This window comes from Natator depressus, chromosome 1 (assembly GCF_965152275.1).
Source record: "Natator depressus isolate rNatDep1 chromosome 1, rNatDep2.hap1, whole genome shotgun sequence".
Lineage (NCBI taxonomy): Eukaryota > Metazoa > Chordata > Testudines > Cheloniidae > Natator > Natator depressus.
In genome coordinates, this window is record NC_134234.1 from 36,521,371 (window position 1) to 36,548,438 (window position 27,068).

General features: G+C 43.3%; 1 protein-coding gene across 1 annotated transcript in view; it reads right to left on the bottom strand.

Moving 5' to 3' along the window:
• The window catches only part of CWF19L2 (CWF19 like cell cycle control factor 2), a 167,378-nt gene that overhangs the window by 11,703 nt on the left and 128,607 nt on the right, over window positions 1-27,068 (bottom strand). The window contains exons 14-16 of the mRNA XM_074957402.1: window positions 18,462-18,578; window positions 4,708-4,863; window positions 3,066-3,146 (exon numbers count right to left, since the gene is read on the bottom strand). Coding sequence (XP_074813503.1) covers window positions 3,066-3,146; window positions 4,708-4,863; window positions 18,462-18,578 — 354 coding nt within the window. The remainder of the gene's footprint in view (window positions 1-3,065; window positions 3,147-4,707; window positions 4,864-18,461; window positions 18,579-27,068) is intronic.

The window sequence follows — 27,068 nt, forward strand, 5'->3', positions numbered from 1 at the left end:
AAAATGTGGGCCATTGATGATCGTTTAGAATCTTGATGGCTCCCATTGACTAGGACAATTGGTTGTAAATGGCTTTGTTTACTTGCAAGCCTTCCTGTGTTCGTGTAAGCCAGCTCAGGAAGAACGGTGGAATCCATCTTAAACCTGGTGCTTTTCCATTTAGAAGGAAGGGTGGGGATCCAGAGAGACAAAAGATTCCCGCCTTGTGCCATAGCTGTAAAAGGGGGTGGAAGAGAACAAATGGGGGTCCCAGTCATGAGAAAGTCCCTGCTTTTCACCTAAGACGTCTGCTGGAACTAACAAGGACTGTACCATGGGAAAGGATTGGGCCCAGACTAGGAAGGAGTCTAGTCTGTGAAAGAAGCTTATTGGAACATCTCTCAGGGTGAGATTTACCTGTATTCAGTTTCTTAATGTATTAGGCTTAGACCTGCGTGTTTTTGCTTTATTTTGTTTGGTGACTTACACTGTTCTGTCTGTTATTACTTGAAACCATTTAAATCCTACTTTTTATTCTTAATAAAATCACTTTTATTTATTAATTAACCCAGTGTAAGTGATTAATACCTGGGGGAGCAAACAGCTGTGCATATCTCTCTATCAGTGTTATAAAGGGTGGACAATTTGTGAGTTTACCCTGTATAAGCTTTATACAGAGTAAAATGGATTTATTTGGGGGTTTAGATCCCATTAGGGACTGGGTGTCTGGGTGCTGGAAATAGGTGACCTGCTGAGCAGTTTCTGGTTCTACTGCATTTGGTTCTGTCTACCCATTATCAATCTCCTGCTCAAAAGTGAGACTGCATTAATTTATTACAATAGACTCTTTCAATAAATAAAGCTGATTTTTGTCATTACCATTCTTCATAGTATACCATTAACTACTGGGAAAGATATATAACTATAATCTAGCACAATATAGACACAATCAAACATAAGACCTTTAATCTAATGGGAAAAGAGCATGATCAGGATAACAAAAAAAACCTTAAAATTTATTCCTGACAAATTGAACATGTATATTCTCTTATACAAGACATCAAGAAGGAAAATGTAATGGGGAGATAGAAGAAGCAAATCATCAAGCTAAAATCGCAGTTTATTAAAAAAAATTTCTAGACACTAGGCTCTAACGGACTCGATAAAGTTTAGGGGTGTTTTGCCATTGACTTGAATAGGACCAGGATTTGACCCTACGTATACAGTGTACTGCCCTTTAAAGACATGTTACGTGTGGTCTATAGTTGATAAAGTGTGTTTAAATCAGGCTGAGCAAAATAAATATGCTGTTAGACATATCTGCTGAATAAACACAGATGGGATAAAGTAAAGAATTAACTTACCGTTGCAAGATCTGTTTTAGATTGTAAACTTTGTCAGTTGCAGTTGTCTAAAACGTCATGCACACCTGTGGTTCTATCTAACTAATGTATAATACATGGTGGGTCGCTTAGATATAATAAAAAGGAAGAGAATCAAGATAAGGAGCCTGAATGACAGTCAGAAAGATGGAAACAATCAACCACTGCAAACAAAATCTACAATCTGTGGCAACCTTCCTGCAGTATGATGCCTCAAGAAACAAAGATCCTCAATTATCAGGGGGTAGCCATGTTAGTCTGTATCCACAAAAACAACAAGAAGTTCGGTGGCACCTTAAAGACTAACAGATTTATTTGGGCATAAGGTTTCGTGGGTAAAAAACCACTTCTTCATGCATCTGAACAAGTGTTTCTTTACCGAAGAAAGCTTATGCCCAAATAAAGATGTTAGTCTTTGAGGTGCCACCGAACTCCTTGTTGTTTTTAAAGATCCTCAATAAGATCACTGAGCAGACCCACTCTAAGAAATAAGGAGTTGGTAATACTAAGAGATGGATTATGAAATAAAAAGACAAATCAATGAATTTGATGACCTAAAATACCATGGCTTACTGAGACCACACAAAATCCATGGTATCAGCACAACAACAGGATAATAAAGAATATAAATGGCTTTTAACAAGAGAAGAGACAACTACATTAAAGAAAATAGTAGTAGAGAGATAGGTGTTTTGTCAGGAATAGACAAGGTAACTAATGAAGCAGACAGAATACTTTATGAAACTAAGAAAGCTCTGGAAAGATTTAAGATCTAAGGAGGCTCAAGCCCTACAGTGAACTGACAGAAATGAAAATGTTAAAATTACTCAACTGTGTAACATTTCATGCTTGATACACTTTCCTCATTTAAAGGGACATCTTCAAGGTTGTTAGTCTAAAAACTGACCTGCCTCAAAAGTGGTCTAATGTTGAAGGTCTCATCATCTGATTCCATCTTTCTCCACCCCGCACAAACTGATTGCTGCTGCCGAAACTATATATCTATCTTGAGAAGACATGCAACGTACCATTACATAGTAACACACAATAGATCCTGTGTGTTTAACAACATATTGCGTGGGCATGTAGGCCAAAATTGCCCGGTACAACCCAGGCTCAGGTCATGGATTTCTAACAGGTAACTTTAACAGGAGACTGCTGTCAAGGTAGGCCAGTTTTTAAACCTAAAAAACCTGGCGCTGTTCCTTTAATAACTACTCGATATAAAGATGCTGTACAGTACAATGCTGTACAGATTTCTCTCCTTTTAAAAATAGGGTTGGTATTTATACCTGAAATCTCCAGTATGTACTGTAACAGGATAGTAGTCCATACTGGGCGCACGCAAAATTATACCACCATTTTTCTAGCCCAGTAACCAACCTCCCTTAGGTTCTCCCCTCAGTTTTTAAAATTGTTTATAAGGATATGGTGCTAGGAATTGCCTGCAACCAGCAATTTGATCTCAGCTAGTACTTTGAGTCCAATCCAGTGCCTAGTGGAATCAATGGTAATCTTTTCATTGACTTAAATGTAAGTTGGATCAGGCCCCTAATACCCATCATGTCTTCGTCATCTGTGTTTATTCCATGGGACTTGGCCCTCTCACCTAATTGGTCTCTCTCTCTCTTTCTGAGGTGCACATTGATTTAGAGGTTGACTGATCATACAAACATTTCACGTTAAATGAGCTTCAGTACTTACAGACTTCCTGACATCCCTTGAAGAAAGATCAATCAACTTCTTGTTCATGGACCACTCTTCATCAGACTCCAGTATAGCTTTCTGTAAAAGCATTGTATCTAAATGTGAAAACAGCCCCTCACACAGCAAAGCACAAAGTGTAACTTTTTAATGTGATAAAGTAAATGATGAGGTATACTATGCAATGTGAATACCAATAATTTCTCTGCTAAGGAAGTAGCTTTATTTTTGGCAACATTTCTGCAATTTTCAGAACGTAAATATTTTATAGAAATAGTGGGGAATGTTCACATAGTCATTTAATTCTGTTTCTTTTACTTCTTTAGTTTTATAACCACAATCTAACTTTTGCCTAACCAATGATATTCAACAAGAACATTCAATTTAATAGAGAATACAAAAGTCATAGGTCATACATTCCTATCACCATGCTCACTAAAAGCCACTTATGAGTTCATTAAATTTTACTGTTCTTTTCTGCAGTAGAATCCAACTTAGAAGGCTACTGGCATTCAAAGACTTATAATGCTACGTGTCTGCCCTCATAGTATGGGAATGGAATCCGCTGCACCGACATTTTAAATGTCAGTTGCGATGTATTTTAATAGTAGAAACACTTGTTATGTTCAAATAACTCTGTATTAGATCTTGTGCATTACATTCCTTTTATTGTTTAAAGGGAAAGAAAGGTTTAATAGCATCTAGTTTGATATTTAATGAAACCAAACAGGTGGAAAATTTCACATGTGGTGAAAGCAAGTTACTGTGTCTGAACTAGTCAGATTGACTGTTACATGTTGTTGGAAACAAAACAAAATGTAATTTCATTCCAGGGAAACTCAAAAAACCTCAAGAAGCAAGGCACTATCCATGTCTGCAGGCACAGAGGGCCCCATACGCTGTTTATTGCTATGGGAAGTAGATTCTGACAAGCCTATGGGGACCACCCCCTCTGGTCGGGGGGAAGAAGAGAGCACAGCCAGGCACTGGAGCTGCTACTATGTACATTCACTGACTATTGCTCCCCACAGAGCTGGGACACAGGCAGGGCGGAGGGTAAGGCAGCCGCTGAGCTGCAGCAGCAGATGTGGAGCAGCTATGCTGGCACTCTGCAGTGTGAAGTGGGGAAGTAGTGTTCCTTCCACACCTGCCCAGATGACCTCTCTAGTGCTGAGTCCACTTCCTCAGTCTGGGTGCTGAGCATAGGGTTTGGCCCTAATAGAACACAGATACATTTAAATGGTATAACTTCCCACATGTTAAAATGTTTGAAAATCCTTTTTTACTAACCTGCTAAGACCCATTTTGGGTTTTGAGTTTCTCCTGCAGGAATTAATGGTATCGCAAACCCTTATAGCCCTGCAAGAATTCAGCTTCTTGTGGAATCTAACAGAGTGTCAGGTATGAGAACCCTGCACAGAGAAGAACAGCTCTTCCACTGGCTCACCTGTCTAAAGAGAGGTTCAAACCCTGCTATAGTTCCTGAAGTAGGGTTAATAAGACACAGCTATTCTAACACCAAGGGTTATAACTTGATAGGCAAAAAAGATGTGTTTCTCAACAGCTGTACTCAAGAAGTCAGAAATAAAAGGAATATGGGAAAGCCACTGAACTGACTGAAGATTAACCACTTTTCAAATACCTTAAAGTAGATGGGAGCCATATCTCCCAGTTCTTTTGGGAGAGGAATGCATTCATATACCATATGATATCGTTTCTTTATACTCATGTTTGTCTCTAGGAAGACACAATCCAATTCTTTAGATTCAAACATCTTTACCAAGGCCTTTCTGAACATCTGTAAGAGAAAAAGATTATAAATGGAAATGTTTAAAAACCCCCAAACTCTGGAACTAAAAGCTCCAGTCTCACTAACAACAACACTGCTGCATGGTATGGAGAAACTAACCCTAGGAATGAACAGCCAGAATGATTCAAAGGCCCAAGACTACCACAACTGGACATGATCAAGTATACAGAGCACTGGACTAGGACTCAGGAGACCTCAATTCTCTTCCCAGTTTGGCCACTGGCCTGCAGGGTAACCATGGATGAGCCATTTCATCTCTTTATGCATCAGTTTCCCCATCTGTAAAATGGGGATAATGATATCGGTCTCCTTTGAAAAGCACTTTGGGATCTACGGATGAAAATCACTCCATAAGAGTTGGGGATCACTATTCAACACTCTTAGCTAGCAACGTCAGGGACAGAAATACATTTGCCTTGTAAACTAGTAATAAATTGGGAGGGGAGGTGGGAATTATCTTTCATTATGTGCTACAGGCCTGCCATTGGCATATCCCCTGCACTGCGGCTTGAAGGCGGCTTGTGTAGGGCTGTTTAAGGTGGCCCAATGCCTATGCCAGGGATGTTATTCCCCGACAATTTGTTTGCTGACCAGGTGTGTCCTTTATCTGCAGCTCCTTTGTGCTGCTAGTTCTTTCCTTCCTTTATCATTTAGGTCATTTGCATTTTCACAGACACTTCCTGCTTTTGGATTTAAAGCCATCAGCAGCTCAGAGATTATCTTAAAAGGGACACAATCAACTTTCACCAGAGTTTTCATTACTTTTAACTTCTGCTTCCAAAACACACAGCAATCTAAAAAAGAAATCCCAACCTATTGTGGCTCCCTTTGGAGCCCTAATAGCATTTTAATTAAGTAGCATGGTATGTTTGCATTTCTTTTGCTCCTTCTACAATATACCCTGCACATGTTCTGGGGCAATAACATTATCCAGATCCATTTTTACATAAGGTATAACTATTTCTTTTTTTGCTTACAGAGTTTTCATGTACCTTTACCAAAGCGACAGTCTGATTACTCAGAGCCATTTTAAGACTCAGTGTTTCTAACATTGCTTCCTTTTGTTTTGTGCACCTCACCCCTGCTGTTGCTTCAGAAGGGCACTGTCTTTTTTTAATTTTTTTTTTTTTACTACAACTCTCATCTGCTATTTTGTTACAAAAAACAAACAAACAAAAAACAAAACTAACAAACAAAAAGAATCCAGAATTATTTTTTTTTATATTCTCCTGATTTTGACTGCCCTGCTGCAGCCACAACTTAAAAACATTTTAAATTTTGTAAAGCATTGAGTTACCTTTTAAGGGTTAAATGCCAAATCCCAAAGCCAAACAACACTAATTACCTGTGTCTAGCAAAAAGGTCTGTCAGTTTTGCAACTTTGAATTAAAGAGTCAAATGGATTTTTAGTGGCATTATTTAAAACAAAAATAAAACCAACTGGTCCTTAGAACTTTACATATTTACACACACACAGACAGATACATACACATTTTCTTTTCCTTAACATCCCTTCCACACTGCTCTGTTTTTTACATCTTACATTCCCTTTATACATTTGAGGCAGTTAAGTTCCAATAGAACCCTCTTACGTTCTTTTAGCAAATTTGACTAAATTGTCCAGTCAAATGATTTTAATCAGATAGTTTATTTTTGCCTGGCTAATTTACAGACATTCTTTTGGAAAAGGGCCCATTTTTCTTTCAGAATGGCTGCAAAGAAACCAAGAATGCTCTTTGTCTAACACTTTTTTCCTTTTTAACATTTTCACAAAGTTTAACTGCTTAATTCCCTCCAGCCCCTGCAGAGTTAACTTTTTCACTCTTTTTGTATTCCTGGAGTGCCTCTTTCACTATTTTCAGCTGGCTTTGGGTATTTGTAGCCAGCACCTTCCAATTGTCTGCTCCCTTTTCCATTTGTGCCTTTTCCTCTTTACATGAAGACAAGCGGAGGGAAGAATCCTTACATGCCTCCCACAACAACCAAATTGCTGCTGCATCTCTTTTGGTAGCACTAGAAGGTTTGTATATGAGGATATACTGAGCCAATCTATCCTCTAGGTCCGAAATAGTGCAGACATCAGCTAGGGATTGTTTAGTCCAAGGACTGTGCCCAAATTTTTGAAGGATTTGTTTAAAAGGTGTAATTTCTTTAACAAAAGGTGAGGTTGGAGTTCCTTCTGACTCCATTCCTCCCTCTGGTACTGGCTTACCCTGTTTTCTTTTAAACATCTTAACATGGATATTTCAATCTCTTTGTCACTGCTGGTATTACTTAGCAAGTGACACAGCCTAGATTCTGAAATCATAGCTTAATCTATGCGTTTTTCCCCTGCTACCTTCCCGGAGGCCAGCAGGTCCCCTGCTACCTTCCCGGAGGCCAGCAGGTCCCCTGCTACCTTCCCGGAGGCCAGCAGGTCCCCTGCTACCTTCCCGGAGGCCAGCAGGTCCCCTGCTACCTTCCCGGAGGCCAGCAGGTCCCCTGCTACCTTCCCGGAGGCCAGCAGGTCCCCTGCTACCTTCCCGGAGGCCAGCAGGTCCCCTGCTACCTTCCCGGAGGCCAGCAGGTCCCCTGCTACCTTCCCGGAGGCCAGCAGGTCCCCTGCTACCTTCCCGGAGGCCAGCAGGTCCCCTGCTACCTTCCCGGAGGCCAGCAGGTCCCCTGCTACCTTCCCGGAGGCCAGCAGGTCCCCTGCTACCTTCCCGGAGGCCAGCAGGTCCCCTGCTACCTTCCCGGAGGCCAGCAGGTCCCCTGCTACCTTCCCGGAGGCCAGCAGGTCCCCTGCTACCTTCCCGGAGGCCAGCAGGTCCCCTGCTACCTTCCCGGAGGCCAGCAGGTCCCCTGCTACCTTCCCGGAGGCCAGCAGGTCCCCTGCTACCTTCCCGGAGGCCAGCAGGTCCCCTGCTACCTTCCCGGAGGCCAGCAGGTCCCCTGCTACCTTCCCGGAGGCCAGCAGGTCCCCTGCTACCTTCCCGGAGGCCAGCAGGTCCCCTGCTACCTTCCCGGAGGCCAGCAGGTCCCCTGCTACCTTCCCGGAGGCCAGCAGGTCCCCTGCTACCTTCCCGGAGGCCAGCAGGTCCCCTGCTACCTTCCCGGAGGCCAGCAGGTCCCCTGCTACCTTCCCGGAGGCCAGCAGGTCCCCTGCTACCTTCCCGGAGGCCAGCAGGTCCCCTGCTACCTTCCCGGAGGCCAGCAGGTCCCCTGCTACCTTCCCGGAGGCCAGCAGGTCCCCTGCTACCTTCCCGGAGGCCAGCAGGTCCCCTGCTACCTTCCCGGAGGCCAGCAGGTCCCCTGCTACCTTCCCGGAGGCCAGCAGGTCCCCTGCTACCTTCCCGGAGGCCAGCAGGTCCCCTGCTACCTTCCCGGAGGCCAGCAGGTCCCCTGCTACCTTCCCGGAGGCCAGCAGGTCCCCTGCTACCTTCCCGGAGGCCAGCAGGTCCCCTGCTACCTTCCCGGAGGCCAGCAGGTCCCCTGCTACCTTCCCGGAGGCCAGCAGGTCCGGTTAACCTAATAGAAATGCCTAGCTCACTAGAGCTGGCGGTGTGCACACCAATATTTACAATAACTGAGGTTTTTTACCAATATTCCCCCTTTCGCATTTCTCCACCAAAATGTTATACCAATAAAATAAAAACCAGCAGGATCTTATTAAAGGGAAAAAGGCAAAATGCCACATTTATTGTGAATACAGAAAGAATCATAGCAAGCAGTTAGTTATAGCTATAACATTCCATTGAATCTCATATTTATTCACACATTCATTCATTCATTCATTCATTCATACACACACACACACAGGTTCTTCAAGGTTGTTATCATAGTTACCAGCCTTAGAGTTGCTCATGCCAAGCCACTGGCCAGGTGGCCTGGACATGAGGAGGGAGCAGGGCCTTGTCAAATGCTCATCTGATGCTCCTGGAAGTTGGTTTGCAGAATCAGACCCCAAAGTTCTCACTTTTTAGAGTCTATTTTTATAGGAATTTCTTCCTATGCCAGTCTATGGGAATTGCGTCATCATGCTGTTGCTGAATCAATCAGCAGATAGCACATTCCTGATGGCTCCGTGCTGCCAGATGTTATCTTGTTCTTTGGTTCTCCCATTCTTGAGGCTGTTGGGTGGATTCCAGTCTGCCCTCTGGGGGTCCTCTAGTTATTTCCACTTGACGCCTTCTTCAGCCGATGGACACTGGATTCTTAGGCTGGCACCTCCCTGATCATTCAGTTATTATCCACACCAAGCATCCATCCACATACATCCTCTATCTCTATTTTAATCACAATTGTTAATACAATAAAAGGGCGGGGAGTTTCTGGGTGCTGTTTCTGTTGTTAGAGTACTGCTCTGAGTCTCTCTCTCTCTCTGTGAATTGCTTTGAGAACAGACTCTGTCTTAGAATGTACTAACACAATTAGCAGCTTGCAAGTTTCACACACAGAGGGAGAGAAACAGTACCAAAAACCAAGAGACCTCTTAATTAGTAATACCCTGGAATTTAAACGATGGGGAATCAAACTCATTTGTGATTTTAATACAGAACTTCTTTAATATGATCCAACACATTTACTACCAAGACCTGGGACAAACGAGTTCCTTAGAGTGTGAAGCTGCAGAATGGCCTAATTCCTCTTTTTTTTTTTTTTTTATTAACCAAAAGCAGAAAAATGAAAAATAAAAATGAAACAGAAGTAGCTTAATGTTTTCCATCAAAAATCTGATGCCTCATCCTTTCAAAATACACAACTAGCACACTACAAATCACAAGAAGTTTCTGCCCAAATCCGTCAAACTACAAGGTTACATTTAGAAAGGAGCAGAATAAACTGTAAGCATGAGGAGGAGCCTCTCAATATTTTCAAACTCAGCTTTTTCATCCTTAACTAGCCCTAGAATTTTGATGTCAGGCTGAGTATCACCAGCAGATGATTGGATTCTTCCTCTCAGTTATTTTTTTCTTCTAGTGGATGACAGACGCCTGTAAAATTATTTTGAACATATTTGAATAAAGGCCGTGTGAAACTTCCCTCTCCCTTGGCTTCCCAGCTTATCCCTAATTCTCTATAAAGGCACAACTTCCTTTTAGCTACTGTGACAAGGCTACTGAGGCAGGCCAGGTGTTGCAAAATAAGGATATTGGTGTGAGGGTGCGCAAGTGGTAATGGCATTTAAAATAAATATCAGTATCTTCCCTTCCCTGGCCAATAGCTCCAAGGATTACACAATAATCACTGCTATTTGTTACATCATGCCAAGTTTCTGAGTGAAAATTTAATGTAACAGTTGATGCCTTAGAAAACGCCACCTTCAGTGCCACCACATTGCTCCCTCTGCACTTGCATTAATGCCACATTCCTCCAAGGGAATTTAGGGGAGCATTAAACCAAAAACCAGGTGTGATACACTACTGTCTTACCGCTACAATCCAGCAATACTAAACACAGTACATTCCAAAAGCTCAAAGGATCTTCAGATACAGTTTATATTGAGTAACAGCCAGCCTGCCATTTCTTAGTATACTCAGTACACTCTGTTTTTTCAAATTCTGAAAGGCCTAAAAAAACCACCATATAACTCAAGACAAAAGTGAAAAACAGTTCCCAACAGCATACAACAGAGCATTTTAATAAATTACCATAGTATAAGCAAAGGTTTACACACTTTATATTTAAATGATTTTTATACTCACATTACTTTGGCTGCTGGACATGTGAAAAATTAAATAGAAGGCCATCATAAGAAAAACTACCCAGCAATAATAATTAGCCAAAAGATGCGACTTGCAGAGCAATATGAACATCAATAAACTATTTATAAAAATTTAAAATATAATCAAACTGCCCGGCCAGTTTATTTTATTTTTATGCTTCCCCCCAAACAATAGCAGTGTAAAATACTGCCTTTGGGTCAGAAAAGTTTGCTCAGTTGTAAAGTAAGGGTCTGGTCTTACTCTTACTGTAGTCAACGGGAATCTTTGCACTGAATTTAATTGGAGTTGGATCGAGCTCCAAAGCCCCTCTGGGTTTGATTCTTATATTATCCCAAACATTTTAACCCTCTATCATTGTATATTCCACAATTTACAATGAGAGGTGACCACACTGGTTGGGATAAAGAAATATTTTTTGTTCCATCTTTCAAATTGGACCTCCTTCCCCTTTTTAATATATTTTAAAAGTTGAATCTTTCCTCCATATTTATGCACAATTCTACACTCTGTAGTTCTCAATCAGTGGTGTCTAAACAGCAAGAAAGGCCATTACCGTGGTATTTTTGTCCCATCCATAAAAAAAAGAATTACAAGAATGCCTTCTCTCAATATTTCCTGACAAAATTTCCAAATGGGACTGGCTGAGATCTGGTTTAAGAATCCAAACCTTTAGGATTCTTACCTAGAACAATCCTTTTGAAGTTTACCTATCATTAAATTATAGTCACAGATGCAGTATTTTCTGCGCTCAAAACCAGGCAGTATAATATATAACAAATATAGAGGTACAATATATATTCTATCAGCACTGCACTTTTTAATGTTAGGACACTGATCCTATCAGATGTAGGATTCAGAAGCAGATTTAAAACTTATTTTATTTCCATTGGAGTTTTGCCAGAGTAAGGACAGCCAGGTTTGGCCCAGGGGTTTAAATCTGGTAGCAGGAAATGCCCACTTTTAAATTGTCTCTGCACTTTCTCTGGGCCCCAGATAGGAGAATACTGCTATGCAGTCCCAGAATTACTGAGTCTGTATAGTGTGTGTGTATGTGGTGATTAAGATGACTCTGCTCTCATTCAGCCCCAGGCCAGTGAGCATCTGGAGAGTTCCTCCATTGGGCTACAGATTGATAGGCAAAAAAGTCATTGTATGGATGGTCATGAAAAACTAATAGCTGTGAATGCTGTAAAAGTCACTCCAGTGGGTCACTTGAATAAAAATTTTGGAATGCTTTTGTAGTAATTGCTCATTCCTCGTGTTGTACATCACTTTTATGTATAACAAATGCTCTCTCTTTTGCTATTCTGTATTATCCATTCACTGAACTGAAGACACCTTTATAACAGACCCAATTCAGTAGCATCTGCAAACTTGACACACTTGCTTTCACTGTAATCACCCTAGTGTTAAGACAAAAAATAAAATAGCAGCAATAGTTCTAACTACTACAGAACTCCATGGCTAATCTCTTTGTAGCATGAAAAGGTTATATTTACAGGTAACCTTTGTTTCCTCAGCTGCAACACAAATACAATCTGTGGACCTGTTGTTGCAAGGCCTGTACCCTGGGACTGGAGTTCTGATTTGCTGAAAATGGAAAAAATAACTGTTTTAACCTGGCTCAATACCACTCCCTATAGTCACCAATCTGTTCTGAGTGGACCCAATCACTGGGACCCACATGCTTCCAAGCCAAATAGCTCTGGGTAGAGTCTCATCACTGTTTTTAGCACTGGGGCCTTAGCCCACACTACTGGGCTCAGACCTCTTATCTCTTGGAACCACCCAGTTTTCCCTAGACCAGGGGTTCTCAAACTTCATTGCATCGTAACCCCTTTTAACAACAAAAATTACTACATGACCCCAATGGGTGGTGGGGGGGACGGGACCGAAGCCTGAGCCTGCCTGAATCCTGCCTCCTGGGTGGGGGAGGGCCAAAGCCACTGCCCTGGGTGGGGGGGGACCTGTAACCTGAGCACCGCTGCCCAGGGCTGACGTCCTCAGGCTTTGGCTTCGGCAGTTGGGCTTGGGCTTCCGCCTCGGACCTCACCAAATCTAAGCCAGCCCTGGCGACCCCATTAAAACAGGGTCACAACCCAACCACTGCCCTAGACCCTGAAACCAGTGTCTGAGACCTCCCAAGCTGCCTAGTTGTTTCACATGATCTCCCAGAGCTCCATCAGGCTAAGGGCACTCCACTACTTGTTTAACCCCTTCTGGGACAACATGGCAGGTAAGCAAGGAACACAGGCTTAGCAAAGGAATTTCTTAACTACAGTCACTTTATTCTTAAAAAATACTCACGAGTTACACATCTTTGAAAACAAAAAAAACCCCTGAGATGCACCTTCCCCATAGCTCAGTGGTTCTCAAACTTTTGTATTGGTGACCCCTTTCACACAGCAAACCGATGAGTGCGACCCCCACCTTATAAATTAAAAACACTTCTTTTTATATTTAACACTATTATAAATGCTGGAAGCGAAGCAGGGTTTGGGGGTGGAGGCTGATAGCTTGCGACCCTCCCCATGTAATAACCTTGCGGCCCCCTAAGGGGTCACAACCCCGTGTTAGAACCTCTCTCTCTCCCTCTGCGAGTCTGAGGTTTGTCAGCATTTCAGGCTGGGAGAAGATCCCCCACCCCCGGTGGGCAAAAGGCATAACTGCAGCATCTCTCTGCCAGAATTTATTTTGTTTTACAGTATTTAAGTCCCCACATGGACACACTTAGTTTGCAGTAAGAGTGCCCTCAGGCCATTTACCTTAGTCACATTAAAATGTATTCAGCTAAGGTGCAGAAATACACTTTTAACACAGTTAAGTATCCACATAGAGAGCTAGTACAGAGTAATTAATGTGCTGTAAATTCATACCTTTAGTGCACACTAACTTCCCCATGTAGAAAAGCCCTAAAAGTCTAAAATATATGTCCATTTATTCTCTTTCATCATTCTCATAAATGTCCTCCTCTCATCTATCCTTAATCAAGATATGTTCACCAGCTGTTCCAGAGATCACTCCTAAACTATTCAATTTCTCAGCATGCACCCTATTTCCAATAGCAGGATTATTGCATAACTACGGGCACAAAGGGAATCATACTCCTTCCATAGCTGATATCAAACTAAATGTCTCTAGTTTTTTCTTCCAAAAAAGGTTTTTAAAGCCATTTTGTGCTCTCACAAACTTTCTTCTGAACGTGTGAAAATGTTTAACAAAGCTTCTCCATTCTCCAACCCCCTAGTCATTTAGGGTTTTTTAAAAAGTATGTAAATTATCTAGATCTGATGAACTGCCAAGTTTAAGAGCCTCTAACCTTTTTATACCCCCACTGCTCCAATGCATTCCCAGATGTTGATTTGTAGACTAAAGCAAGGGTTTTCAACCTTTTTCTTTCTGAGGCTCCCCCAACATACTATAAAAATTCCACAGCCCACTTGTGCCACAACAACTGGGTTTTTTGGGGTGGGGGGGTTGGTTTTTTTTTTGTATATCCAATACATTAAAAGCCAGGGCTGGAGTTAGGGAGTAGCAAGCAGGGCAATTGCCTGGGGCCCCATGCCACAGGGTGCCCCGTGAACCTAAGTTGCGCAGACTTTGGCTTCAGCCCCGGGCAGCTGGGCTCAGGCTTCAGCTTTCTGCTCTGGGCCCCTGCAAGTCTAACAGCAGCCCTGCTCTCTAGTTTATTTTGGTGGACCCCCAAGGGGTGGCTGACCCCTGGTTGAGAACCGCTGGACTAAAGAAAGAAAATCCCTCTTATTTTTCTATGTTTGTTTCCTGACTTGCCACTATTTCCTGAAAATACACAAGCGTTTATTTAGCTATTACACATACTATAATATACATAGTTATAGTTATTGTTAGCGGAGTTACTCTGTTTTGCAGTATTTAACACCCACATACTTTTTATCCATGTCCACGTCCTTTAAATCCCTATCCAGTCATTAGATCACTGTTCTCCCTTTACAATTTTGATTTTTTTCAGCATATGCTATAACTTTTGCTCTATTTTTTTCCCCTATTGCCACGTTGATTTTACTTCCTATTTGAGATTTAATTTTTCAAGGAAAAATACTGTATGAAGCAGGATTTCTTTCCTTTCCTTCCCTGTTTAGCAAGAGTACAATTTAATGTCCGACACTATGGCTGAATTACCTCAACTTTGTCCAATTCCATTCTCAAACTATTTTTTCTTTGCCAATATGCAATTTTTTTTTTAAATCAACTATTGTTTTTTGTTCATACTCACTAATGTATTGCAGAGCTGACATTCACCCCCCTCTAATGTATCACATGTAATTGCATTCCTAATCTGAATGTGCAATTACTATGATTGCATACACAAATCAGGTCATTCTACATGTCAAGGACTAATTTTCTGCACCATCACACATCCCCCAGAATACATTTCTACGTCTCTTACAGGGTTGTTCGCACAGTCAATTTATTCACATCCAGAATAGTTTGTATAATCTAAAGGAGTACTTGTGGCACCTTAGAGACTAACAAATTTATCTGAGCATAGCTCACGAAAGCTTATGCTCAAATAAATGTGTTAGTCTCTAAGGTGCCAAAAGTCCTCCTTTTCTTTTTGCGAATACAGACTAACACGGCTGCTTCTCAGAAACCTTTGTATCATCTAGAAATTCATCTGAGTTACAACATGCAGGGATAGGGTACTGGCAGTTTTGAGTGCCATTATTATTTGTTAAGCAAGACCAGTGTGTTCAACAGGAGGGAAGACCCAGAAATGGACCAGTGACTGCCTCCAGAACCTTATGTACATAGAAACATAGAACATGACAGAACAACAAAGTTGAAGCTGTTCATTCTCCATCACTGACAATTTTTAAATCAAGTTTGGATGATTTTTTTTAAAAAGAGATGTGCTTTAGGAATTATTCTGAACTTCTATGTGCTATGCAGAAAGTCAGACTAGATGATCACAATGGTCCCTTCTGGCTTTGGAATCTATGAATGTAACTGATTTTTTTTATTTTTTTTATTTTTATTTATTTATTTTTTTTTTTTACTGTTACTCTGGGTCCCACATTATCTTTTCTGTCTCTTATTTGCTACTTGCAGCATTTTTTTTTTCAAACGACATTTTAAAGGTCTTTGGAGCAAGAAGTCTGTGTGATTTCTACAGCACTTTGTAAAGTAACTCCTCAATTAATGTTGTCCCGGTTAACATTGTTTCATTATTAGGTCACTGGTCTATTAGAAAACATACTCCCTTAAGGTCCTGCAATGTTCCCTTATAACGTTGTTTGGCTCCCCCCGGCTCGGCACTCCTGCTGGGGACCAGGGTAGGGGCGTGGGGGCTTGCCTGCTCCCTGGCTGGAACGCTGGTCAGGCAGAGTAAGGCAAGCCCCCGCACCCCAACCCCGCTCCCCAGCTGGAACGCCCAGTGGGTGGAGCAAAGCAAGCCCCTGCGCCCTGACCCTGTGACACCCCTGCCTCACCAAGCTTCACAATCATCATTGGTGAATACAGTATCAAATTGTTTGAAATTATTTAAAACTTATACTGTATATGTATATAATGTCTTTTGTCTGGCGAAAAAAATTTCCCTGGAACTTAACTGCCCTATTTACATTAATTCTTATGGGGAAATTGGATTCACTTAACATCGTTTTGCTTAAAGGTGCATTTTTTCAAGAACGTAACTAGGACATTAAGTGAGCAGTTACTGTACAATAGAATCCCATCCTGATTAGGACATTTGGGTGCTATGATAATACAAACAATATACAATAAATAGCAACCGCTTCTGCTGTGCCTACTTCCAGTGGGCTTTCATTAGATGATTTGCTACTATGTTGAAAAACACAGCTGTCACACTCCTACACCTTTAAGTCACTTTTTTCTTCACAGTCTTTTGTCCTTTAGTTCTTGGGCCTTAAAATTCCACCTGTCATTCAGGTATGGGATGTCTGTTTTACAGGATACCCATGCCATTGAATGGAAGTTGCCCTGAATTGAAGTAAATCTCCTACGAGACAAGTTGCATGTTAAGATTCCAAGGCTGTTTGCTATGGATTTCTTAGTGGACGGCCTTTGAGCTACATCATTACATTTCATAAAATCTCTTTCTACATTTGGTATGTCTGCTTTAACCCTTGGCTTTAAAGATCTTTAACACGGAAAAAGCAAGAGCCAGGCAGCAAGCTATCAAGGGCCACAAATCCGCGCAGCCACAAGAGCCTGAACTGGAGAGGAAAGAAGTAGGGGGCATGCAGGCCTGCAGCAGAGAGAGGTGCCTCTCCCCCGGCCCCAGAGCTGCCCTGGCAGGGAGTGGTGCCTCTCCCCTAGTCTCAATCCTGGAGCTGCTCCGGCCGGGGAGAGATGCCTGTCCCCCGGCCATGGTCCCGGAGCTGCCACGTTTAGGCGCTCTACCCCGGCCCTGGGTAGTGGCGATGAAAGAGGGCTGGGGTGAGTACTCTCGCCCTGCCCCAGCACCAGGGCAGCCTGTACCCCAAACCCCTCATTCCCAGCCCCACCCCAGAGCCCACTCCGCCAGCTGGAGCCCCCTCCCACATCCCTGCACCTCAACCCTCTGCCCCAGCCCTGAGCCCCCTCCTACACCCCAAACCCCTCATCCCTGGCCCCACCCCAGAGCCTGCACCCCCAGCCAGAGCCGTCACCCCCTACACCCTAACCCTCTGCCCCAGCCCTGAGCCCCCTCCCACACTCCGAACCCCCCGGCTCCACCCCTGCCACACATCACCTCCATATTGATACACATAGCAAAATTTATTCTGCACACGGATGTAAAAAATTAGAGGGAATATTGAAAAATATGATATTTTCCTTTTTTGGGCACCTTTGACCATTGAAGTCAGAGTGAAGAAATGACTAGGTCAGTCACTCTCTTCTGAAGTCTTGATCTTTCCCATATTTGCTGGCCAGGTGCCTTTGACTGAAAAACTTCCTGGACAAGATTCATCAGGACTATAAATATGTATAATGTTTTGAAGAAATATCAGAAACTAGGCCTACAACAAGCTAGATCAAAGGAATAAGATAATGAGAAACACATTGAATGTGAAATCCTATTAACCAGGATTGGCAAACTGGTGAACCACTTGGCTTTCCAGCTCTTGACAGAATTAATGCCCAAGTTACCTATAAAAATACCAGCAGTGAATATAAGAATCTGAAAAACTGGCACAACCATATATTACAATATATATCATAACTGGGCACTTATTAAAGTAACATTAAGACAAGATATTTTGGTCACAAAAACTGGTAACATGACATCTGATACCGCACATTTTTTAAAAATTTGTGTACAGCTCATCATTGTACCAGTATGTGAGCGTTATTCAAAGATTTAAAAGGGCAACTAACGTAAAACTGAGCCCAATGAACAAAAAAGTAGAAGCTGAAGGAAGGGCAAAGTAAAAATAACTCAAGATATCATGTGAAAGAGGGAGGACAAAAAGATCAAACAGATTAATTAACTCAAATAGAAAGACCATGAGTAAAATTTTCAGAAGCACTTACGTCTCACTGACTTTCAATGAGACTTAACTGCTTAAGTCACTTTGATGCTTTTGAAAATGTTATCCCTTACACTATCTCTTGAGGACAACTAGCGAACTCTGGTGTATTTAGCAAGGATGGAATTCCATACAAGGGGGCAGGGGAGTGTCCCTGAAGTGAAATAGTTCTGTCCACAGCCAGAACCAGCTCAAACCTTGGAATGGAAAGCAGAGAAAACCCAGGCAACCTCAAAAGCCCCCCAGGGGCTGTGGATCGGAAGCAACAGTCACTTACAATAAGTATATTACTATATTAATCAAAATATTAAAAAGTAGCTAGAAAATGAGCTATCTACACAGATGTAATAAATAGCAGTGCTTTGCTGACCTGGATTTCTTCCCAGATGTCTTCATCCAGAAGAGTGGCAGCAGTGTAGTGTTGCAAAGGGGCTATCACGCAGTGGCCTTCAGTAAGGGACCGATAGTTCGGCAAGGATAAGAATACCTACACAAAGAAACATTTTCACTCCCAATCACAAAAATACTAATTTATTTCCAATGTCAAAAAACATTTTAATCCAGCTAAAGATGAGGAACATTGGATTTTACTAAAATTTAATCTAATAAAGGCAGTTGTCCTCTTCCAACAAATGTTTAAAGCAAGAAAATCATATTTAAACCGATTTAAATTAAACAATAGGCTTCTTGCAAGTCAGTTAACCTGATGAACATGGTGACCGAGGTTCTTAGATTCTTTTGGGCCAGATCCTGAAAAGCCCAGAGCCACCACAACCCCAAAATCATCAATAGGAGTGGAGGGTGCTAAGTGACTTAGACTGGGCCCTTTGCATATCATATATACTTTGCTAAAACAATACTAGCAGTATCAAGACAATGTGGTATCAGCATTTCTACTAAGTATTAACCCAAATAGAATAAAAGTCGTGTTGTTCAGTCTACTCTGGTTACAAACTCACATAAAAAAAGGAGAGTATTTTTACTTTTTTCATTTATTATTATTAATTTTAAATAAAGTAAAAAATTCAAAATAAAGCGTGAGGAATTTGGGGGGAATGGTAAAAAGCAAAGTCTATATTAAAAGTGTTTCAGATATTTAGTAATTTTGTACAATTTATAAATATCAAGAGGAACAAGCAGATACTCAGAATAAAACTTGAACTGAAGTATAGCTCCTTAAATAATGTAAAATCATTAGTATTTCGTTATTATTTGTGCCAGATTTCAAAGGCCTGGTCTACACTACGAGTTTAGGTCGAATTTAGCAGCTTTATCTCAATTTAAACCTGCACCCGTCCACACAACGAAGTCCTTTTTTCCGATTTAAAGGGCTCTTAAAATAGATTTCTTTACTCCACCCCCGACGAGGGGATTAGCGCTGAAATTGGCCTTGCCGGGTCGAATTTGGGGTACTGTGGACGCAATTCGACAGTATTGGCCTGCAGGAGCTATCCCAGAGTGCTCAGTTGTGACCACTCTGGACAGCGCTGTCAACTCAGATGCACTGGCCAGGTATACAGGAAAAGGCCCACGAACTTCTGAATCTCATTTGCTGTTTGGCCAGCGTGGCGAGCTCACCTGCACAGGTCACCATGCAGAGCTCATCATCACAGGGGACCATGCAGTCCCAGAATCGCTGAAGAGCTCCAGCATGGACCGAACAGGAGGTAGGGGATCTGATCGCTGTATGGGAAGATGAATCCGTGCTGGCAGAAGTCCGTTCGAAAAGACGAAATGCCAAAATATTTGAAAAAAAATCTCCAATGGCATGAGGGACAGAGGCCATAATAGGGACCCGCAGCAGTGCCGCGTGAAAATTAAGGAGCTCAGGCAAGCCTACCAAAAAAACAGTGAGGCAAATGGCCGCTCCGGTTCAGAGCCCCAGACCTGCCGCTTCTATGATGAGCTGCATGCCATTCTAGGGGGTGCAGTCACCACTACCCCAACCCTGCGTTTTGACTCCATCCAAGTAGTGGGAGGCAACACGGAAGCTGGTTTTGGGGACGAGGAAGATGAGGAGGAGGTTGTAGATAGCTCACAGCAAGGAAGTAAAGAAACCGGTTTCTCCAACAGCCAGGATCTGTTTATCACCCTGGACCTGGATCCACCCAAGGTGGGCTCCCGGACCCTGAAGGCGGAGAAGGGACCTCTGGTGAGTGTACCTTTGTAAATATTATACATGGTTTAAAAGCAAGCGTGTTTAATGATTAATTTGCCCTGGCATTCGCGGCCAGTACAGCTACTGGAAAAGTCTGTTAACGTGTCTGGGGATGGAGCGGAAATCCTCCAGGGACATCTCCATAAGGCTCTCCTGGATGTACTCCCAAAGCCTTTGCAAAAGATTTCTGGGGAGGGCAGCCTTATTCCGTCCTCCATGGTAGGATACTTTACCACGCCAGGCCAGTAGCACGTAGTCGGGAATCATTGCAGAACAAAGCATTGCAGCTTATGGTCCCGGTGTTTGCTGGCATTCAAAAAACATCCGTTTTTCTCTCTCTGAGAGTGATATCATTCATGGTCAGCTGGTTGAAATAGGGTGGTTTTAGTAAGCAGACAGTCAGAGGTGCCTGTTCCTGCTGGGCTGTTTGCCTGTGGCTGAACAGAAATCTTCCCCGCTGTTAGCCATGCAGTGGGGGGAGGGGTGAAGCCATCATCTCACAGAATTGGGGGTGTGTGTGGGGGGGGGTTAGTTGGGTTTCTGCTACACATAAAACCAGAAACCACAGCCCCTCCTTTTAAATTGCCAACCCATTTTTAAATGCCAACCCAATGGCTACTTCGTATGGGAAATGAGGGCGCTGCTGTTTGAAACCATTCCCACATGTTAGGAAGGTTAAAGAAGCCAAAAGACTGTGGCTTACCATGGCTGCCTGCAAGCCAAATTCTGCTGTCTGGCCCTACGTGAGTGATCTCTCACACCAAACCGGCATATCCTCAATAAGAGGCAAAATGCAACCTTGTAATGAAAGCACATGTGCTATGTCATGTTAACAGCAAGGTTTACCATGAAAGAGTCCTACCCAGTGTTCTATAAAATGTGTCTTTTTAAACTACCTCTTCCTTTTTTTCCCCTCCACCAGCTGCATATGTTTCTCCTTCCCAGAGGCTAGCGAAGATTAGAAGGCGAAAAAAATGCACTTGCGATGAAATGTTCTCTGACCTCATGCTGCCCTCCCACACTGACAGAGCACAGCAAAATACGTGGAGGCAGAGAATCTCAGAGTGCAGGAAAACACACTATGACCATGAGGAGAGGTGGCAGGCTGAAGATGGTAGGTGGCGTCAGCTTGCTGAAAGAAAGCAGGAGTCAATGCTCAGGCTGCTGGAGGATCAAACTCATATGCTCCAGCCTATGGTTGAGCTGCAAGAAAGGCAGCAGGAGCACAGACCGCCGCGACAGCCCCTGTGTAACCAACTGCCCTCCTCCCCAAGTTCCATAGCCTCCTCACGCAGACGCCCAAGAACGAGGTGGGGGGGCCTCTGGCCACCCAGCCACTCCACCCCAGAGGATTGCCCAAGAAACAGAAGGCTGGCATTCAATAAATTTTAAAGTTTTAAACTTTTAAAGTGCTGTGTGGCCTTGTCCTTTCTCCTCCGCCACCCCACCCGGTGCTTTCCTCCTCCACGATCCCTCCCGGGCTACCTTGGTAGTTATCCCCCTATTTGTGTGATGAATAAATAAAGAATGCATGAATGTGAAGCTACAATGACTTTATTGCCTCTGCAAGCGGTGATCGCAGGGGGGAGGGGAGGGTGCTTAGCTTACAGTAAAGCAGAGTGAAACCGGGGGCGGGGCGGGGCGGGAGGGGAGGGGTTCCATTAAGGAGAAACAAACAGAACTTTCACACCATAGCCTGGCCATTCCTGAAACTGGTTTTCAAAGCTTCTCTGATGCGCACCGCACCCTCCTGTGCTCTTCTAACCGCCCTGGTGTCTGGCTGTGTATAATCAGCGGCCAGGCGATTTGCCTCAACCTCCCACCCCGCCCTATAGTCTCCCCCTTACTCTCACAGATATTGTGGAGCACACAGCAAGCAGTAACAACAGTGGGAATATTGATTTCACTGAGGTCTAACCGAGTCAGTGAACTGTGCCAGCGCGCCTTTAAACATCCAAATGCACATTCTACCACCATTCTGCACTTGCTCAGCCTATAGTTGAACAGCTCCTGAGTACTGTCCAGGCTGCCTGTGTACAGCTTCATGAGCCATGGCATTAAGGGGTAGGCTGGGTTCCCAAGGATAACTATAGGCATTTCAACATCCCCAATGGTTATTTTCTGGTCTGGAAAGTAAGTCCCTTGCTGCAGCTGTTGAAACAGACCAGAGTTCCTGAAGATGCGAGCGTCATGTACCTTTCCCGGCCATCCCACGTTGATGTTGGTGAAAGATCCCTTGTGATCCACCAGTGCTTGCAGCACTATCGAAAAGTACCCCTTGCGGTTTATGTACTCGCTGCCTTGGTGCTCCGGTGCCAAAATAGGGATATGGGTTCCATCTATAGCCCCACCACAGTTAAGGACTCCCATTGCAGCAAAGCCATCCACTATGACCAGCACATTTCCCAGAGTCACTACCTTTGATAGCAGCAGCTCAATGATTGTGTTGGCTACTTGCATCACAGCAACCCCTACAGTAGATGTGCCCACTCCAAATTGATTACCGACTGACCGGTAGCTGTCTGGCGTTGCAAGCTTCAACAGGGCTATCACCACTCGCTTGTGAACTGTGAGGGCTGCTCTCATCTTGGTATTCTTGTGCTTCAGGGCAGGGGAAAGCAAGTCACAAAGTTCCATGAAAGTGCCCTTACGCATGCAAAAGTTTCGCAGCCACTGGGAATCGTCCCAGACCTGCAACACTACGCAGTCCCACCACTCTGTGCTTGTTTCCCGGGCCCAGAATCGGTGTTCCAAGCCATGAAACTGCCCAACTGACACCATGATGTGCACACTGCAGGGGCCCGTACTCTGTGAGAAGTCTATGTCCATGTCCTCATCACTCTCGTCTCCGTGCTGCAGTCGCCTCCTCCTCGCCAGGTTTTGCTTTTCTTGCAGGTTATGGTTCTGCATATCCTGCTGGATAATACGTGCGGTGTTTATAGTGCTCATAATTGCCGCGGTGATCTGAGCAGGCTCCATGTTCCCAGTGCTATGGCGTCTGTGCTGAAAAAAGGCGCAAAACGATTGTCTGCCGTTGCTCTGACGGAGGGAGGGGCGACTGACAACATGGCTTACAGAGTTGGCTTACAGGGAATTAAAATCAACAAAGGGGGTGGCTTTGTGTCAAGGAGAAAGAGTGGCTCCCTCAAGGATAGAACTCAAAACCCTGGGTTTAGCAGGCCATTGATTTCACGGAGGGAGAGAGGGAGAAAGGGAGGAGAAAATGAATACAAAACAAATCTGGTCTATTTTTTGTTTTGATCCACTTCCTCTATCTTTATACATCTTGCTGGCAGCAGACAGTGCAGTACGACTGCTGGCGATTGTCATCTCCTGGGTGCTCGGCAGAAGATGGTGCAGTAGGACTGCCGGCAGGACTGAATCGCCACGAGACGAAGCTTAAAAGGGAAATGACCTGGCTGAGTCACTCCCACATTTGCCCAGGCGCCCCTGACCGACCTCACTGAGGTGGGCTAAAAGAACACCCTGGAGTACGGCGACGATGGCTACCAGTCATACTGCACTGTCTGCTGCCAAAAGGCAATGAGCTACTGCTGTGTAGCAATGCAGTACCGCGTCTGCCAGCACCCAGGAAACATACGGTGACGGTTACCTGAGCAGGCTCCATGCTTGCCGTGGTACGGTGTCTGAACAGGTAACCCAGGAAAAAAGGCGCGAAACGATTGTCTGCTGTTGCTTTCACGGACGGAGGGAGGGAAGGGGGTGCCTGACGATATGTACCCAAAACCACCCACGAGAATGTTTTTGCTCCATCAGGCACTGGGATTTCCACCCAGATTTCAAATGGGTGGCGGAGACTGCGGGAACTGTGGGATAGCTACCCACAGTGCAACGCTCCGGAAGTCGACAGTTGCCTCGGTACTGTGGATGCACTCCGTCGACTAAATGCCGACTAAATGCACTCAGAGCATTTGTGTGGGGACACAATCGACTGTATAAAAATGCTTTCTACAAAACTGACTTCTATAAATTTGACCTAATTTCGTAGCGTAGACATAGCCAAAGGAGAGTACGGGGTTTGGGGATTTAATCCCACAATTCTATGAAATAAAGGGAGCCTGGACAGGACAGCCCCACGGATAATTGATTGTGTTTGGGCAGAAGGAGGTAGGCACTCCTCCTATCTCAGGGATCAACAGTCTTAACATGTTTTGCCCAAAGAGAAATCAGGCCTTGTGCCAGGTCTGCAAGGCAGGACATCCTTAACATATGACACACAGAATTTGCAAGGATGGAGTCAGGTTCCATCTGTTAATCAGGATCAGGAAGCTCTCACTACCAATCCTCTGAACATGTGAATGCAGATTTCATAGCATGTTCGAAATGGCTCTGTAAAGCATATGGATTGGAAACTGGGTTTCACCTAAATTTAAAAATTTATGAGTGGATGAAGGTTGCATACAAATTTGGGGAGGGAGTGTGTTTTTAACCCCAAATAAATAAATAAATGGTCTCTATTTACTTCATAACCAATGATTGAATGATCAGATTCAATTTTATTCTTGATTTCATTACAATTGCAAATGCAATTTTATTACATGTCATAGACTTAAACACTGGGCTAGCCTATCCTGCCCTCACATACATGAATGGGAAGGCAGAATTTGATTTCAGCATATCAAATACCCACATATTTTCAGAGTAGGACTATCTCCTAACTCTACTGCATGAAGTATTTCTGAATTTGAAACCCCATGTCAAACCTCTCAGAAACAGAGATTTCCAAATATCTAGATATTTATTGCAAGGTTTTTTTGTTTTGTTTTTTTTAAAAAGCTTTGTTACTCTAGCCTTAAGGTTGTAAGCATTTATCAGTTACTTAAGAGGGGGAAAAGAGCATTTATTTATATAATTCTCAGAAAATACTAAAAATGGAAAGCTTGGACAATAAATGTCAAGTTACACTTTAGAAACTACACACACAAGCAAGGGAATTCACAATTACGTTTGCCCAAACAACTTTCCAGATTCCCTGCTTGCTTTCTACTCTTTGCATCTGATGCATTTCCTTTGCGGCTTGAAATATGAAGATACTGATATGAATTTTTGATGAAGGAAATTCTGGTACAGACCAAAATTCATGGCTTGTGGTTGCTGCCATCTTAAATCCAATCTATTTACATAGTTTGTCTAAGCTTCAGGTCAGCAAAGCTTAGCTACTCTTTTAGGCTTTTCCCCCCAGGTTTGAAGGTACAGGGGTAGAACTTTCTATTTTGATGAGGAGATTGTAATTTAGACAACAGTTCAGTCATCAAGGTATGGATATTTTTATTTCTATTAATACACTGGGTACCATGATGTTACGCTCCATATTCTTTATAGAAATATGCTTAGGATATGGATATGGCATAACAAATATATTTTAAGCAAGATGGGTCTTGTAAGGTATCATTGGAAAGGTTATATTTACTGAATGTGACTATCCAATTTGTATGCATGTATCATTTCTGAATCTAAAGTCAGGAATATTGACTATGTAACAATTACAACTGGTTGTGTACTTGGCAAACACCCACATGACAATAGGCCATCAGCCTTGATGGGCCACTAGGAAGAAACAATAAGACTTTGACGATACTAATCTCTCTCCTTCCTGAGAGGTGTCCTGGGACGTAGCTGTGACACTACTAGGTCATGTGGTCATGTCACCTGGTACTAAACACCATCTTGAACTTCTAGTAATTTTTCACTAAAAGGAGGGAGAGGTCAAGAGTGGGAAACAAAAGATTCCTGCCTTATGTAAATCTTATTTAAGGCTGGGGAGTAAGTTGATCTGGGTTCACTCTTCACTGAATCCCCACCCAGGGTGACTGCTGGAAACACTTAAGGAACAAGGACAAAGGGAAAGGGGGAGGAGTACTGAACCCAGGCTGGAAAAGGGATCTAGTCTGTGAATAAGATGCCTGAAGATTTAAGCTGCAAGCAGGGTAGCTAAACTTCAAGAATTTCTGCAACCTGCCCCAAAAGCAAGATTTAGGGTGAGAAATTACTTCTTGAAACCAGTCTTTAAGATCTTAAGCTTAGTATGCATATTCTGTTTTATTTGCTTGGTTATCTGCTTTGTTCTGTTTGCTATCCCTTATAATCACTTAAAATTTACCTTTTATAGATAATAAACTTATTTGTTGTTTATAACATAATCCAGTTTGTGTCATTCATGGGGGGGGGGGAGCTGTTCATCTCTCTCTCTCCACATTGAGGGACAGGGTAAATTTTCATGAGCTTGTGCTGTGCAGACTTGGGTTTACTCCCCAAAGGAGGTGTGCACTTGAGTGCAGGGCAATTTCCTAGCTGAATCTTCCCATAGAGAGCTGCTTGCAGACTCTGTGAGATTCTACAGCTGGTGCGTCCCTGCCTGTGTGTGTGTGCTTCCAGAGGCTGGAGAGCCTGATGCAGCAAACCAGGGAGAGGGCGCGCAGGCTAGTGGAGCAGGCAGGCTCAGTGAAACCCCAGTACATCAGGTGGCTTCCCGGGGCGGGGGATGTCCAACCCATCACATGTACATTTACCAAGGGCTTTGAATGGATACAGCTAAAATAAGTATTTAATTTAGCTCAAACTTTACCTAATTGCTCTATTTCAGCACAAGTTGCACTTGTGAAATTTTAGTGTGATTGGTTTCATTCTGATGATGTTAAAATGGGAGTAAAGACAGAGGTGAAAGTAAGCCGGTACTGTCTGGTCTGGCGCACTGGTAAGAGCAGGTACACAGCCAACTGTACCAGCAGGGGGCAGCTTCCCCAGGGATCTGGCGGCAATTTAAAGGGCCCAGGGCTTCGTCCCTTTAAATCACTGGTG